Source organism: Danio aesculapii, chromosome 8, assembly GCF_903798145.1.
Source record: "Danio aesculapii chromosome 8, fDanAes4.1, whole genome shotgun sequence".
NCBI lineage: Eukaryota > Metazoa > Chordata > Actinopteri > Cypriniformes > Danionidae > Danio > Danio aesculapii.
In genome coordinates, this window is record NC_079442.1 from 17,392,931 (window position 1) to 17,407,253 (window position 14,323).

Consider the following 14,323-nt stretch of genomic DNA (forward strand, 5'->3'; position numbering starts at 1 on the left):
GGTTTCGTTTAAATAGGATGCCAATATGCGCTTCTGGTGTGCGATACTTCCAACTGTCATGTGCAAGCCGTGTCGCAGCGCCGAGAGCCGCATCCGGTGTGTGACCTGCTTTATATCATATCATCTCTGTCTTTTTTTAAATCTAGGTTGAAAACTTACCTTTTTGATTTGGCATTTTATCAGCGAGAATTGTTTGTTTTAGCCAAATTTGATAACTTCCTCTTTGTGACGTGTACTGTATTGTGCAGCATATTGGGCAACCTTTGGTTGTGTTTAATAGTGCTATATAAATAAAATTGACATTGCAGAACTAGTGTTTCTTCCCATACCAATAAACTTCTGGTGGATGGTTAATGTGACTTTTTCAATTTTACACAGTTCCTTTTACAGCATCGATGTTGTAATGTAATTAAAATATAATCAGTTAAATAGACTTCAGCATTCATTTAGTTGTTGACGTGTAAACCGAGATGAAAAGCCTTTTTACATTCACGCGCCCATCAGGATGAGCTCAGCAGGCTAGCGCAGAAACGCCATTGAAAATAATGGGGTAAAATAAATTTGAATACTTTAAAGACATGGTGCGAAAAAAATTTATTTAGCGCGGTACTTCTTGTACATTCTGAGACCCACTTTAAAGCATATATCATTTAGGCACTGAAGATTGTTGGTTTTTAAAGAAAACAGACCTTGAACGCGTCAATTTTGTAAGGGCATACAGTTCACCAGAAGCATTTGACCCAGGTTACTGACAAATTAAAGTCCTTCTGCAAATATCCTATTGACATGATAAAATATATTAATGTGAAAATAAATGTTTTGATAAAAACAAATGATAAAATAAATGTTTTGTTCACACCTCTGGTTATGACACCTTTAAAAGTGTTTTTCCTTCTCTGTCTTGATTTTTTATTTAAATAAATAAGATGGAAAGAAGAATGGATGTACAGGGTGAAAGAAAATTAGATTGCAAGGCTGTAAATCAATTCAAAATTGGTTTCTAATTATTGACATAACGATGAGATTAATTCTCTAATTAATGTCAAATTACATATTAAATTTAACAAAAAACAAACCGAAAAAAAGAAACTTTTAAAGTTACAAACCATTTTTTGAAATAAATAATTTGATTCAAGTGTTTTTTAAACATTTAGGTCTGCATTTTTTTATTCATCTACTTGTAATATTTATCTTTAGATACATTTACAAACAATTTATTTGTTCCAGTTTGAAGTGAAACAGGGTGTGTACATGATTATGAGGTCTTCATTTTATTGTGAACTCTCCTTTCATTATTTTAAATAAAATATTATTTGTTTATTTATGCATTTAAATTTCGATCAACAAATATACAGATCTTGCGAGATTTTTCCTCCACCCGGCTGAATTGGGGTGAGAGTTAGGCCAAGTCACTGTGACCCTTGAAATACAACAGGTAACCTCAGATAAACAAGCAAGACACAAGTTGTGGTTTTAACACCCTTAAAGCAAAAAACAGCAGAGCGGCATTTTTTGCAAATGTCGGCTCCAGGAAAGAACACTTAGTACTGCGAAAGACACAAGCCATCACATATTCAAAAAGACAGACTGCAGAAAAAATATATACTACAGTACATCTGCATAATATATAGAAGACAAGAAAAGAATGAGAAGTCATATGTGCAATACAGGACATGTGAGTAACATAAGGGTGTGTATACACCGAAGTTAAAAGCAGGTTTTATATTCACACTGAAAAAGAATAATCCTATAACCAAAGAATAAGCTTGAGGAATGATGATGAATATAGGATAAAACAGTTAGTGAACTTTAGATACAACAGATTGTGTATGTCATAGGCAAAACTGAGAATAAACACTGCGTCTAAAATATAATAGTATATTAACTTATTTACTAAAATCAATATTACAATTGCACTCATGCTTTTTAAACACCTTAAATTCACATTAGACTGATGGAAAGATAAAAAGATGGACAGACATTAATGGAAAGACACAGGCAGACACATGGAAAGGCTGTACTGTAAATGCATGCACACATGAATGTGAAGACTATGCAAATTGTGGCTCACTAGCAAGTGAACTCTGCTTCAGTCGTATAGCACAGTGTCAGGAAGTGGCTGTGGGATGAGCAGATCCTCATTCATCTTACCTGCACATTATTCATCTTGCAGATACAGTGCTAAATATAGGAGCAGCAGCTGTGCCCGCAGGTTGGGGGAATCATGGGGGAAAAGTCCGAGAAATGCACAGACTCGGCTTAATGTGCTCATTTAATGTATAGCTGGCTTGCTGGGGCGTATACTGAGGGCCCTGAATTCGGGCCAGTGCTAATGTGCTCTAATCACACCCTACAGTACTGCTGACTGCACAGGTTTGGTTTAGATTAATACACCGTTATCTATACTTCCCTAGAGCATTTTAATATAGTGTGCACCTGTGAGGGAACTAGTGCTCAGAAAATTAGGCTGGAATGATACAGAAACTGAGTTTGTAATTAACCAGTGTTTTGAGAAAATGAAAAATGTGAGCTTTAGAATAGATGGTAAAAAAAATAAACTACAAATGTAATATTAATCAAATAAACCAAGTGTTTGGTCTTAATTTATTTATACTTCTTACTGTTACTTCAGGGTTTCCTGCAGGCTTCTTCAGATCAAATTTAAGACCTTTAAAGACCCTTTTAAGACCATTATGAATAAAATGTTAGATTCATACAGGGCTAAACACTAAGGAGTCTTTTTCTAATGGCCTGATTACTTCAGTTAATATTTTTGTATTAATGAAAGATCTTGTGAAGGGATGTGTTGCTTTAGTTCTTACACTAATTAGGGAATTTAATTTGGAGAATTTGGTGTAAAAATGTCTAACAGTTGTTGTGAACTGTCTCTCTCTATATATACTGTATAAAAAAACTTATTTTTTTTATTGTATTATATTTATATAAATAATATATAAATTTATATAAAATGGATAATTGGTGATTGGTTGTCAGCCTAATTGAGTAGCTTTTCTTGGACATAGGAAAAGAAAGACCTGTTTAAAATGATTTACGACCTACAACACACGACCTAAGACATTTTAAGACCCTCCAGACATACAATTTGATACACATTTTAAGAAATATATTAGTTTATTCAGATACTACTTTTATATTATATATACTAGTCTTATAATATATTATGTATTATTATTATATTTGTATTAGAAATGTACTTATTTTACATATTAGTTCATTACAGATGAAGACAAAATTGGTCTCCCTCCGGTGGATTTTTAAAAAATGTTTCCCAATTGATATTTAAAAGAGGAAGAAATTTTTCACAGCATTTCCAACAATATTTTTTTCTTCTGGAGAAAGACTTATGATTTATTTAGACTAGAATAAAAGCAGTTTTTTTTTTGTTTTTGTAAGGTAGGGCTGGGCAATAAAATCGGTATTGATATTTATTGACCGAACACCATTGCCAATATCGATAAAAAAGATTTGGTATGTAGTTTCGGTATGAAGCGCTATAGTTTTATTAAATGTGGTTGCTGAGTGTGCGCCTTGGAAGCAGCGGCAATAAGCTTAGGGGTGTCAGTTTTTCATTACCACTGGAGGCACGCGACTTTAACAACGCGCATATGGGAGCAGCGTGCACATATTGTGCAAGCAGCGGCCACATGAACTGCACTCATTTTCCAAGCGCTCCTAGTTGAAAACATCTCAACTTTTCTGAATGCTGCAATTCATGCAAGTAAAACTAACTAATCTGCTTCACACTTTGTGTGGAATATACACATTTCAGTAGGCAGAGGCAGACGGCAGACTAATTACCTAACAAAAACAGCGCACCCAAACATAACTTTTCTACATAAACTTGTATCGAAACCGCAGCAATGGTTTGTTCATTTGTCATCCTCTGAGAAAACGATTGATGGTCACCTAGTTACAAGAGATGCCAGGGGAGCACGAGCAAAGTCCCTTGCGCACACATTGTCATTTCAGGTCAGAATAACAACACATGCGAAAATGAGTGGCGTATAGCAGCAGTGAGGAGATTGTAAATAAAAAAAGAATGTAAAGATGTCACCAGAGTGGCTTTTTGGTTTCTTTTTTTGTGCATCCCAGCCACAAGCACCCCATCTGAAAGCTTTTTTAACATGGGGGTAATATAGTCATTCAACTTCACAATTTGTTATGTTGCAGTATGTATTTGAATAATGATGGTTGGTTCCTTTACTCAAAAGCTCAGCTTTGATTATCATACTTTGTGTTGTTGAGTTTGAGGTTTACTGTATCATTATTATTCACACCTTAAAGTTTGCTTTGATTTGCTTTTTTTTAGTATTTATGCTTTACCATTGCACATACATGTTACATTTTATTTATCAAGTTTAAAAGTCTTTTACACTTAAGTGTTTTTTTTTTTTTTTAAAGGTCAGATATTTTATTTTAATATTTTTGGTTTTTGACTAATTAAACTATTTGTCATAGTAATATTGGTAATTTAAAACACAGTGGTTAAATAAAAAAAATCCTAATATTCCTAAATGGATTGTTAAAAAAATATTCAATAATTATCGATATCGAATGATATCAAACATGATATCATGATAAGTTTTTTGCAATATCGTCCTATTTTAAGGTCAACATTGTTAGCCCCATTAAGCCATTTGTTTTTTCAACCGTCTAGAGAACAAACCATCATTATACAATGACTTGCCTAATTAACCTAGTTAATCCTTTAAACGGCACTTTAAGCTGAATACTTGTATCTTAAAAAATATCTAGTTTAATATTATGTACTGTCATTATGGCAAAGATCAAATAAATCAATTATTAGAAATTAATTAGAAAGGTATTATAAAGAAAGTTCTAAAGTTTCTAGTTATTAGAAAATCTTCTTTCCGTTAAACAGAAATTGGTGTAAAACATAAACAGGGCGGCTAATAATTTAGAAGGGCTAATAATTCTGACTTCACCTATATTTTTTAATGAATTATAAATTACATTGCTCATAATTCAACTTATAAATATTAATTGAATATAATATATATATATATAAAAAATCTAAAAACTGTCCTTGTATTAAAATTTAAATCACAAAATTGTGGTATCATAAGCACATTTCTAACCTAGAGTCTGTGACACACAAGCAGCTTAAAAGAGCTCTGAATCGGAGGACTTTAGCACTGGCTTTGAGTGGCAAGTCAGCAGAATGCTTTTTCCACCTGCCTGGTTATATAACTGTGCCTTCTCAGTTTAAGCTGAATCACAGAGAAAAACAAGCTTTAAGGCCACGAGTTCAAAGGATTTGATGAGAGAAAACGCAAGGAAAAACAGCCGACGGACAGATGTGAGAAGAGGGAGAAGCAGGCAAGCGAAAAGAGGGAAAAATACTCACTTTATGCCATCCTCTTTGTCCTCTCCCTCCGCTTTGTCCTCCTCACGTTCTCCCTCTTTTTCTTTCTCCTTGTCGTCTTTCTCCTCCTGGTTGTTCCGGTTCACCTGTTGCTGTGCCTGCTGGTTATTCTGCGAGCACAGCCAATCAAAACACACACAATTAAATCCACATCAAAAACATTTTGTCCTTTTAACATTCTCATCTGCTGACATAAAATGCTGAATAAATAAATATGTAAATTGGCTGTACACACTCAAATTCCCCTATAATTTCCTAAATGCTGTCTTGAACCAGGACGTCTTGTTATAAATCTGTCTGTAAACAAAGTGCGAAGAAAAAAAAAAAAAAAAAACACCCCAATACCCAGGTCTCACTTCTTTGTATCTGGGCTTTCCTTCACATAAGAATTCCATTTTGAGTTACAAGGTACCATAAATCATCTCTTTTTGTCAGGGAAGAAATATAAGCACAAGAGCAAGTACAAAAGACCGAAGGAAAAAAAAAATTCTATGAAAAAGAATGAACAGACAGTGGCAGGACAGAGAATGGAGTGATCAATGAAGTGAAAGAAGAATCACAATGTCTCCACACTCCACAGCTTTTCCGCTTGACAGACAGGACCTGAGATAACCTTACACATACATGCAGAAACGTAGCTGACAAATGTATTGTCATTCAATATATGATTTTGCACTATGATGTTTTTGATTGTGTACTGTATGGCACATTTTCACAAGCACACCACCGCAACATAGGCTTGCACAATATACTTATGAAAGCAACAGGAAATAATGCGAAATGTTATGGAGAGCGGCATCTCACAAAATTATATCCAATGCGTTGGATGGTTATAAGAATAAGCTGGACGAGAGCACATGAACTTATGCCTAAGCTAAGATTTCAGATCTTGTAATGTTTCAGAATTAGATCAGTGGGGAGAGAGCAGCTGCTCTTCTGTGGCTGTTTGTACTACACAAGCAATTCGATCAAATGATTGGACAAAATGTTTTACATTGACCTCAGTTACCAGATTTTCACTTATTATGAATGTATTAAAATGGCATGTACAATAACAACCCAATTTACTGAACAATTTGTTCAATTGAAATTAAGTAGTTCTAAGTAGTTGAGGTCACATCACAGGGCATTCCAAGATCCTGTTAAGGTACAGATTTGGAACCTGAATCCTCACGATCTAGTGTTGATTTTTGGGGCGTCACGGTGGCTCAGTAATTCGCACAGTCACCTCACAGCAAGAAGGTCTCTGGTTTGAGCCCTGGCAGGGTCAGTCTGCATTTCTGTGTGGAGTTTGCATGTTCTTCCCATGTTTGCGTGGGTTTCTTCCAGGTGCTTCGGTTTCCCCCATAGTCCGAAGACATGCGCTATAGGTGAATTGAATAAACTAAATTGTCCATAGTGTATAAGTGTGAATGTGAGAGTGTATGGATGTTTCCCAGTACTGGGTTGCAGCTGAAAGGGCATCAACTGTGTAGAACATATTCCGGATAAGTTGCCGGTTCACTCCGCTGTGGTGACCTTTGACAAATAAAGGCACTAAGCCGAAGGAAAATGAATGAATGAATGTTTTATGGCAATATAAAACAGCTTTTCTGATGAAATGTAATTAAATCATCATCGCGTTAGTCTTAAATCATTTTAATACGATTGCTATAACTGCTGAAGATGACTGTGCAGCTTCATCTAGAAGTTTAGCATTTATTTGAACTAGCAATTACAGAAAAATCACAAAATCAATTTACCAAATAATTATACAGCAAGACAAAAAATGAATGGTCTTTCTCTGAGAGCAGTGAAATCAGACGTCACGTCGGCTGCCCACGTCCCTTATTACAGCGCTACATGCTCAGTTACTCATGCACAGTTAAACACACATCTACAGATGCACTCATCCGTACAGTAACTTGTTTTCTGTTTTTCTGTCTCGCTTTTGTTCATGCTCTCTCTCACCCATCAGGCTCATCCTGCTGTATCCCTCGTTTTCGGTGTTTGTGGTACTGGCTGAGAGCGTTTTAATGTGAGCCCATTAAAGATCAGGCGATATTTAATGACCTGAGCAGAAGCACTCCAGCAGCAGAAGACCAGTAAAACAAATGTGTTTGGGCTGTGGACTCATTATTCTATCAGCTTTTATTGAGCTGCAGGAAAGACACACACAGAGCGCTCCTGCTTGCCCTCTCTTTAAACCAAAACGCAAACATTTTTTTATATTCACGTCGCAACAGTGCATGACACTCACCCACACACATACATTAATGAGTATATAAGATTAGCAGAGAGTCACTGTGATCTCCAGCAGGGCACAGAAGCTGGATAATTACTGCATATGGTTTCAACTCACTTTGAGGTGTGTGCCTGTGATACTCATTAGAATCATGCTGATTTATTTTTAATAACACACACTCATTAAAAAGACAAGCCAGATTCACAATGCCACTATAAGCGTGATGATAAGGTAAATGCTGGTAAAGAGGGGACTGATCCACAAGCAGAATAAATGTGTCTATGGTTTCATATGCCATAATTCTTTGAACAACTTCGAAAAGCTTTTCATTTTATTATGCTGCATTCCATTCCACTCCATAATGAGCAATTTCAGCTTTTCTACTCTAAAATTGCAACAGGACACCACTTGATTAGAGACTTTTATTTTGGACACTCATATAGAGATCTGCAAAATGTATGACTGAAATGATTTTGGCAAGAAGTAAGCTAATAACAATTTATATTTTTCAGTCATGTTACCTGTACGAAGACCTAGCGGGCAAAACAATGGGTTTTAATGGCAGCTTAGAATAGTAGCATCCTAGAAATGCACCATAAGTTGGTCAGATTTCCTTCCATTTTCAGCTATGAATATTTGAATCATGTCAACAGAAGATATATGAAACAAAATGTACATTTTGGGATTGGTCATTTAAAATCATTTAAAGGAGTGGGTCCAGAGTGTAATTTTAAGGCTTGGTTGTGTTTATAAGATGCAAAGCAATGTGTGCTCATGCTTCATTCTGAAAATCACGTTATTTTTTCATATATCTTACTTTGATTATATACAGCTATTCAGCTAACATGAAAACAACTGTCATATTTCCTAGTTCCTCTGAAAGCCTGCCCACAAGAGGCTCTGATTGGTCAGCTAACATAATGTGCTGCGATTCGTGGAACGGCTTTAAGTCACCAGGAAAAGCGTCACGGCCCTTCAAGCATGTGCTTTTGTGCAGTGTAAACACTGTCAGTCAGAGTAGCTATTAGCCTTATCAAAAAATGACACAGAGGACACAGCTGGACCTCATTATTTGAGATGTATAATGCAGGGAAAGCAGCCGCATAGAGAGACACTGCAGTGCTGGTGAAGACTGTGGAAGTTTACAGCCACCTGACGGATAAATATTGATTTGTATCTACATTATTAGCGGTGCCAAACAGCATTTCCCATTGTTTACATGCTTGCTACAACGTACGCTAGAAACTGTGCATGTTATAGATCAATTTGAACAAATAAAAATACTTAAAGTTTGTGGCTCACAATCCACAGCTTCTTCTATTACGGTCAGAGCTGCTCCTTCTTTGTTTCTGGAAGCTCTTCTTTGTCAAATGCTAGCTATATATTTTTATAATTCTCTGGAACATAATTCAAATTAAATTGTAAGCACTTGTCTTTGTGTCATGACCTTTGGTAGCTCAAATACAGAAACAGAACAAGCTCTGTGGAAATAGCAGCATTTGAACGGCATTTTAGATTTCTCTGCAACATTACAGCAATACAGCCCCTCTGGCCAAGCCCCTTTGCTGCACGGGGTGTATGTGCGTGGTGAATGCACGTATTCTGAAGCATTTGTGATCTTACTAGGCCGGATGTATTTTTTTTGTAGTCCCCAAACTTCATTTGCTGTAGGCTTTGCTAAGCTAACTCTGTAAAAGCCGGTGTCTCCCTTTGCATTGAACTTTGAGCATATCACATTCAGAGATGTTGTTTATGTTCACACAGCTACATTACACATCAACTAAAGTTTAACATATGATATCCTAGTGGACCACCCCTTTAAAAAATGTCATGCTCCATTTCAGCAATGATTAACAGTTAAATCTGTATCTGAATCCTTCAGCAATTCAGTCATTAGTGATGGTGGTATAGATGAGTGTGTGTCTTTATATTTGCTGTCTCTTTGTTTGTTCACGTCTTTATATTTTGACTTCGGTTATATTATAATTTATAATATATTTAGTGAACATACTTGAACTGCAAATTAGATTAAAAACAGAAAAAATATATTTTTTAAAAAACGCACAAAAGTACCAACAGTTATACTGTAGGTACTTTAGATCGTGACGAGTCAAAAAGTCTGTCGTTTGGTATAAATCCACAAATTTATCCTTTATTATCAGCAGGTGAGGGCGACGTAGTGGCACAGTAGGTAGTGCTGTCGTCTCACAGCAAGAAGGTCGCTGATTCGAGCCTCAGCTAGGTAAGTTGGCGTTTCTGTGTGGAGTTTGCATGTTCTCCCTGTGTTCGCGTGGGTTTCCTCCGGTTGCTCTGGTTTCCCCCATAGTCCAAAGACATGTGGTACAGGTGAATTGGGTAGGCTAAATTGTCCGTAGTGTATGAGTGTGAATGAGTGTGTATGGATGTTTCCCAGAGATGGGTTGCAGCTGGAAGGGCATCTGCTGCGTAAAACACGTGCTGGATAAGTTGGCGGTTCATTCCGCTGGGGCGACCCCGGATTAATAAAGGGACTAAGCCGAAAAGAAAATGAATGAATCAGCAGATGAATGTCTCCTCATTGGTTAGATAAATCCTATTGCAGAACATCTATCTTGGTTAAAACCAAGAAATCGCTCAGCTTGTAACTTGGCTGGAAGCGGGAGAAAGCTTTGTTTTGCCTGCCAGGGGGGGGGCAGTGTTCCCCTAATTACATGATGTCATTTGAAAGCTATCAATATAGCCTCTTTTACACCTGGAATTAAGATGCATTTTTGCATTGGAGTAAATGGTGTAAATAAAATCTAAAATTTATTAAGCTTGTACACTTGTTCAGAGTGCTTTCAAAGTGTTTGAATGTATTTGAACAGCCACAAAAGAGCACTTACTCTTCACCTACTGACCTAACACAATCACAATGGGGTGCGTTGTGAGATAGTGCTTCAAAACAAGGCATGCAAGCTTTTTTTCGATTAATGTAGCTGCCATTCACATTCTTTTCATCTGCATGCTTGCTAGCGAAAGTGATGTAGAACGTGACCAAATAAGAGAGGAGGATTTTGACAGAATCTAAACACGTGGTTGCATTTCACACATTTGAATGCTTGTTAACAACATGTTGAAAACTCTAACGCATCTTGGTTGACCACTTGTGATCCGATCACTGAAAATGCAGATGGAAACAGAGCCAATGTTTTAAATTAGCACCATTATGCGTTAATAAAACAACTACAAAATGTATAATATATAAAAAGTAAATATTCACAATTAAATTAGTACAATTGTTTTTGATGCATAATCCACATCCATTAAACCCTACTTGTATGAAATGCAGCATTAAGACTTTTGTTTTGTTCGAAGAGATCAGAAATTGTCAACATTTATACAATGTGCGTTTAGAATAGTACAAAGACGCTCTGTGCTGCCCCCTGCTGTCAGGTAGAATGTAAAAAAAGCATCGGCACTACATGTGTCAGACCTCACCATGATTGAGTATACTTAGAAAGCGATATGGACGTGATCGTGCGCAAGATTCAGCAGAACATATTAAACAAAGTACACCTCAAAGAGTCAAAAGGCATGCTTGGAAAGTTGCTTACCTGGCTCCTGCCTCTACGACGGTAGCTCCTGCGAACGATGTTCTTGTAGTTTTCATTCTTCTTAGTCAGGTAGTAGAAGAGGACACACTCAGCCACCGTCTGTGGTGGGACACACACACATACAGCACTTAAAATCTTGGTCGTTCAGCTCAAACACTCTGATCGCATTCAAGCGGTGCAAACAGCCTGCAGTGCAAACAATGAGATGAAGAGGAGGATATTAATAAAGAAGCAGGTGTACCTTTCTCTCCAGAAAAGAGGCTATCAGGGCAAAGTTTTTTGGGTGCTGGATAAACCTGCAGAGAAAGAGAGGAATAGCTGTGATACATTGCTAATACTATACAACAGTTACATACATATAAATGTATATATATATACACACAAACATATATATATATATATATATATATATATATATATATATATATATATGTGTGTGTATATATATATATATGTGTGTGTATATATATATATATATATATATATATATATATATATATATATATATATATATATATATACTGTTACACACTCAACAGTATAGTATAGGTATGTAGTGTCGTCCCAAATGGAACACTACAGTTTTTTTACTAAGCGGAAATTTAAACCGTTTCGCTGATGATGTTTGGTGGTTGCCATCAGTGAAATACTTGACCAAACAATCAAATAACGCCTGGCCTGAGTATAACCGCATTCACCATAGGGAGGCGCTATACTCAATCTCGTAGAAGATCTCCGCCCCTTCCACTACGTGAGCAAACCTGCGGTCGTTGAGTGCGTGAAGTGTCCAACAGTCCACACTTCATTTTACCGTTTGAATGAGTGCATCATCCGGGTAATTAAAGTGCACTTATTTTTAGAGTTTTCAGTGTGAACGCACTACTTACACCAGGGGTGTCCAAACTCGGTCCTGAAGGGCCGGTGTCCTGCAGATTTTAGCTCCAACTTGCCTCAACACACCTGCACGGATGTTTCTAGAAAGCCTAGTAAGTGCTTGATTAGCTAGCCCAGGTGTGTCTGATTGGGGTTGGAACTAAACTTTGCAGGACACCGGCCCTCCAGGACCGAGCTTGGACATGCCTGACTTACACTATTCATACAAAGCGGCGTGGAATATTGCACAAGTATGCGATTTGGGACGCACCTAAATAAATACAACATGCTAAATGTTTTTATCCATTTGATTCTTTCAATACTTTTTATGGAGGAAATTAGTTTAGAAAGGCATGATAACGGGTCATGTTTAAGAATGTAAGTTGAGAAGATCTCTCTGTCTCTCAGACTTCGCTATCACTCCTTTACAAAGAAATTCCACCACCAAATCAAATATGGTGAAGACTGATATTCATGCATCCACCATGTTCATTTAACTGGAAACCAGAAAACAAATGTTTTAGTGTTTGTATTTCAATGAAACTGTATGCCATTTAGAATGTCACATTCACAGTTGGAATGTTATTTGGCAACAAGCTACCTCTCAATATTTAGGTCAGACAAATTTGCCAAATTACTAACTCTAGCATCATATTTGGTTAAAACGAAGCTTGTTCACACATCTGATGTGTTTACATGCTTTAGCTAATTTATGTTGTGTGCACAAAACAGACGCTGATACATCTCCAACTCCTCATTAAAAAGCTTTGGCAGTTATTTTGGTTGCCAAAATTTGAAATATTACAACTGGCTGGATGTCAGTAACATAAAACGTTAAAATCAAGAGGTATAAAACAACATGGTGTGTTTAAAATCTTCTCTATTAACACATCCTATAATGTAAGAATTAGGTCAGTATCTGCTCTATAAACGTATTCAACCACATGAACATGTAGACTACAATAGCTATGCTCTAATCCAATGGTTCTCAAACTGTGGTAAGTGGTACGCGGGCTTCCTTCTAGTGGTACGCAGAGAAATACTGAACAATGAAAAATTTAAAAATTAAAAATAACACACTTTTAACCCTTTAACACGAATGATTACACTGATGTGATCAGCACCGGCTGTTCTCTGAAGCATATGATCACATCGGTGGGCTTGGAATGTTTACTTTAGTGTCATCGCATCATCAGATCCTAAAAATCAACCCACTTTGTAGCAGAGCCAAAGAAAGAGGCGCGCAGCTCTTGTGGAGCAGAGAAGTGCTTTTGCAGCCCAGTGCTGTTGTGTTGGCATTTCAGTTCATTCGAACTTAGGAATTTCCGCACACTGCAAATGTGTTAAATCTGAGTCGTGCAAAATAATGTGTTTTCAATTTATAAAGTTATTTGTTTTGTAAAGCGGTGTGGCTTTCGATTAACTTGTTACATCAGATTGAGGCTAATTTATCTGGATGTGATTCAAATGTTGCAGGTCACAGAACATAGACTCAAGCAACTTGCTTGAAGCTTGGAGCTTGAATATAGCCTGATTAAAGTTAGTCTCTGTGTGCGGTTAACACAAATGTATGAATGGATAAACCATGTATGAATTGGTCAAGCTGTGTATTCATGCATATAATCACTCACTTTTCTGACACACGTACTGAAAAGGATGCACAGTAAGCAGTCCTCTACCTAGTCCAATCTAATTTCTAATTTAAATATGTAACTCCATTCCATTTATTTTTAAATACAAGTTAATGTTTAGATTTCAAAGACATACAAATCTGCCATCTGTACATGTAACATTTTTCAAAATATATCAAAAATGGTTTATATATGAATATGATAACATATATCCTAGGTTTATGAGGTCCAAGCCACATTTTCAGATTTTGATGAATAGATTAATACTCTACGTTTAAGTACTGGAGTTTTCTGTTTACTTTAAGAACAGTAGCCTACCATTTTAATTAACTTTTAAAAGCATATTTTAAAGTCAACTTTTTATTTAGTTTGTAATTATTTTACCTATAAGCAAAAAAAAAAAAAATAATAATAATAATAAAAAAATATATTTAAAAAATCATAAAACCAATAACCAACTATCAAACACAGCCACAAGCATATAAACTGCTGATCTATTTAAAACAAAGCGATAGATGCTAAACCACATGCTGATTCAACTAAGAACAGATTTCGTAACTCCTCATCCCTTCGTGAAAAATCAAAATGCACTTCCACACTGAAAGCACAGAAC

General features: G+C 36.3%; 1 protein-coding gene across 5 annotated transcripts in view; it reads right to left on the bottom strand.

Annotated features, from left to right (window-relative positions):
- Positions 1–14,323, bottom strand: part of ncor2 (nuclear receptor corepressor 2) — a 181,897-nt gene that overhangs the window by 54,364 nt on the left and 113,210 nt on the right. For all 5 annotated transcript variants that reach the window (XM_056463320.1, XM_056463319.1, XM_056463318.1 and 2 more), the window contains exons 13-15: positions 11,448–11,502; positions 11,207–11,305; positions 5,390–5,517 (exon numbers count right to left, since the gene is read on the bottom strand). In XM_056463320.1, the coding sequence (XP_056319295.1) occupies positions 5,390–5,517; positions 11,207–11,305; positions 11,448–11,502 (282 nt within the window). The remainder of the gene's footprint in view (positions 1–5,389; positions 5,518–11,206; positions 11,306–11,447; positions 11,503–14,323) is intronic.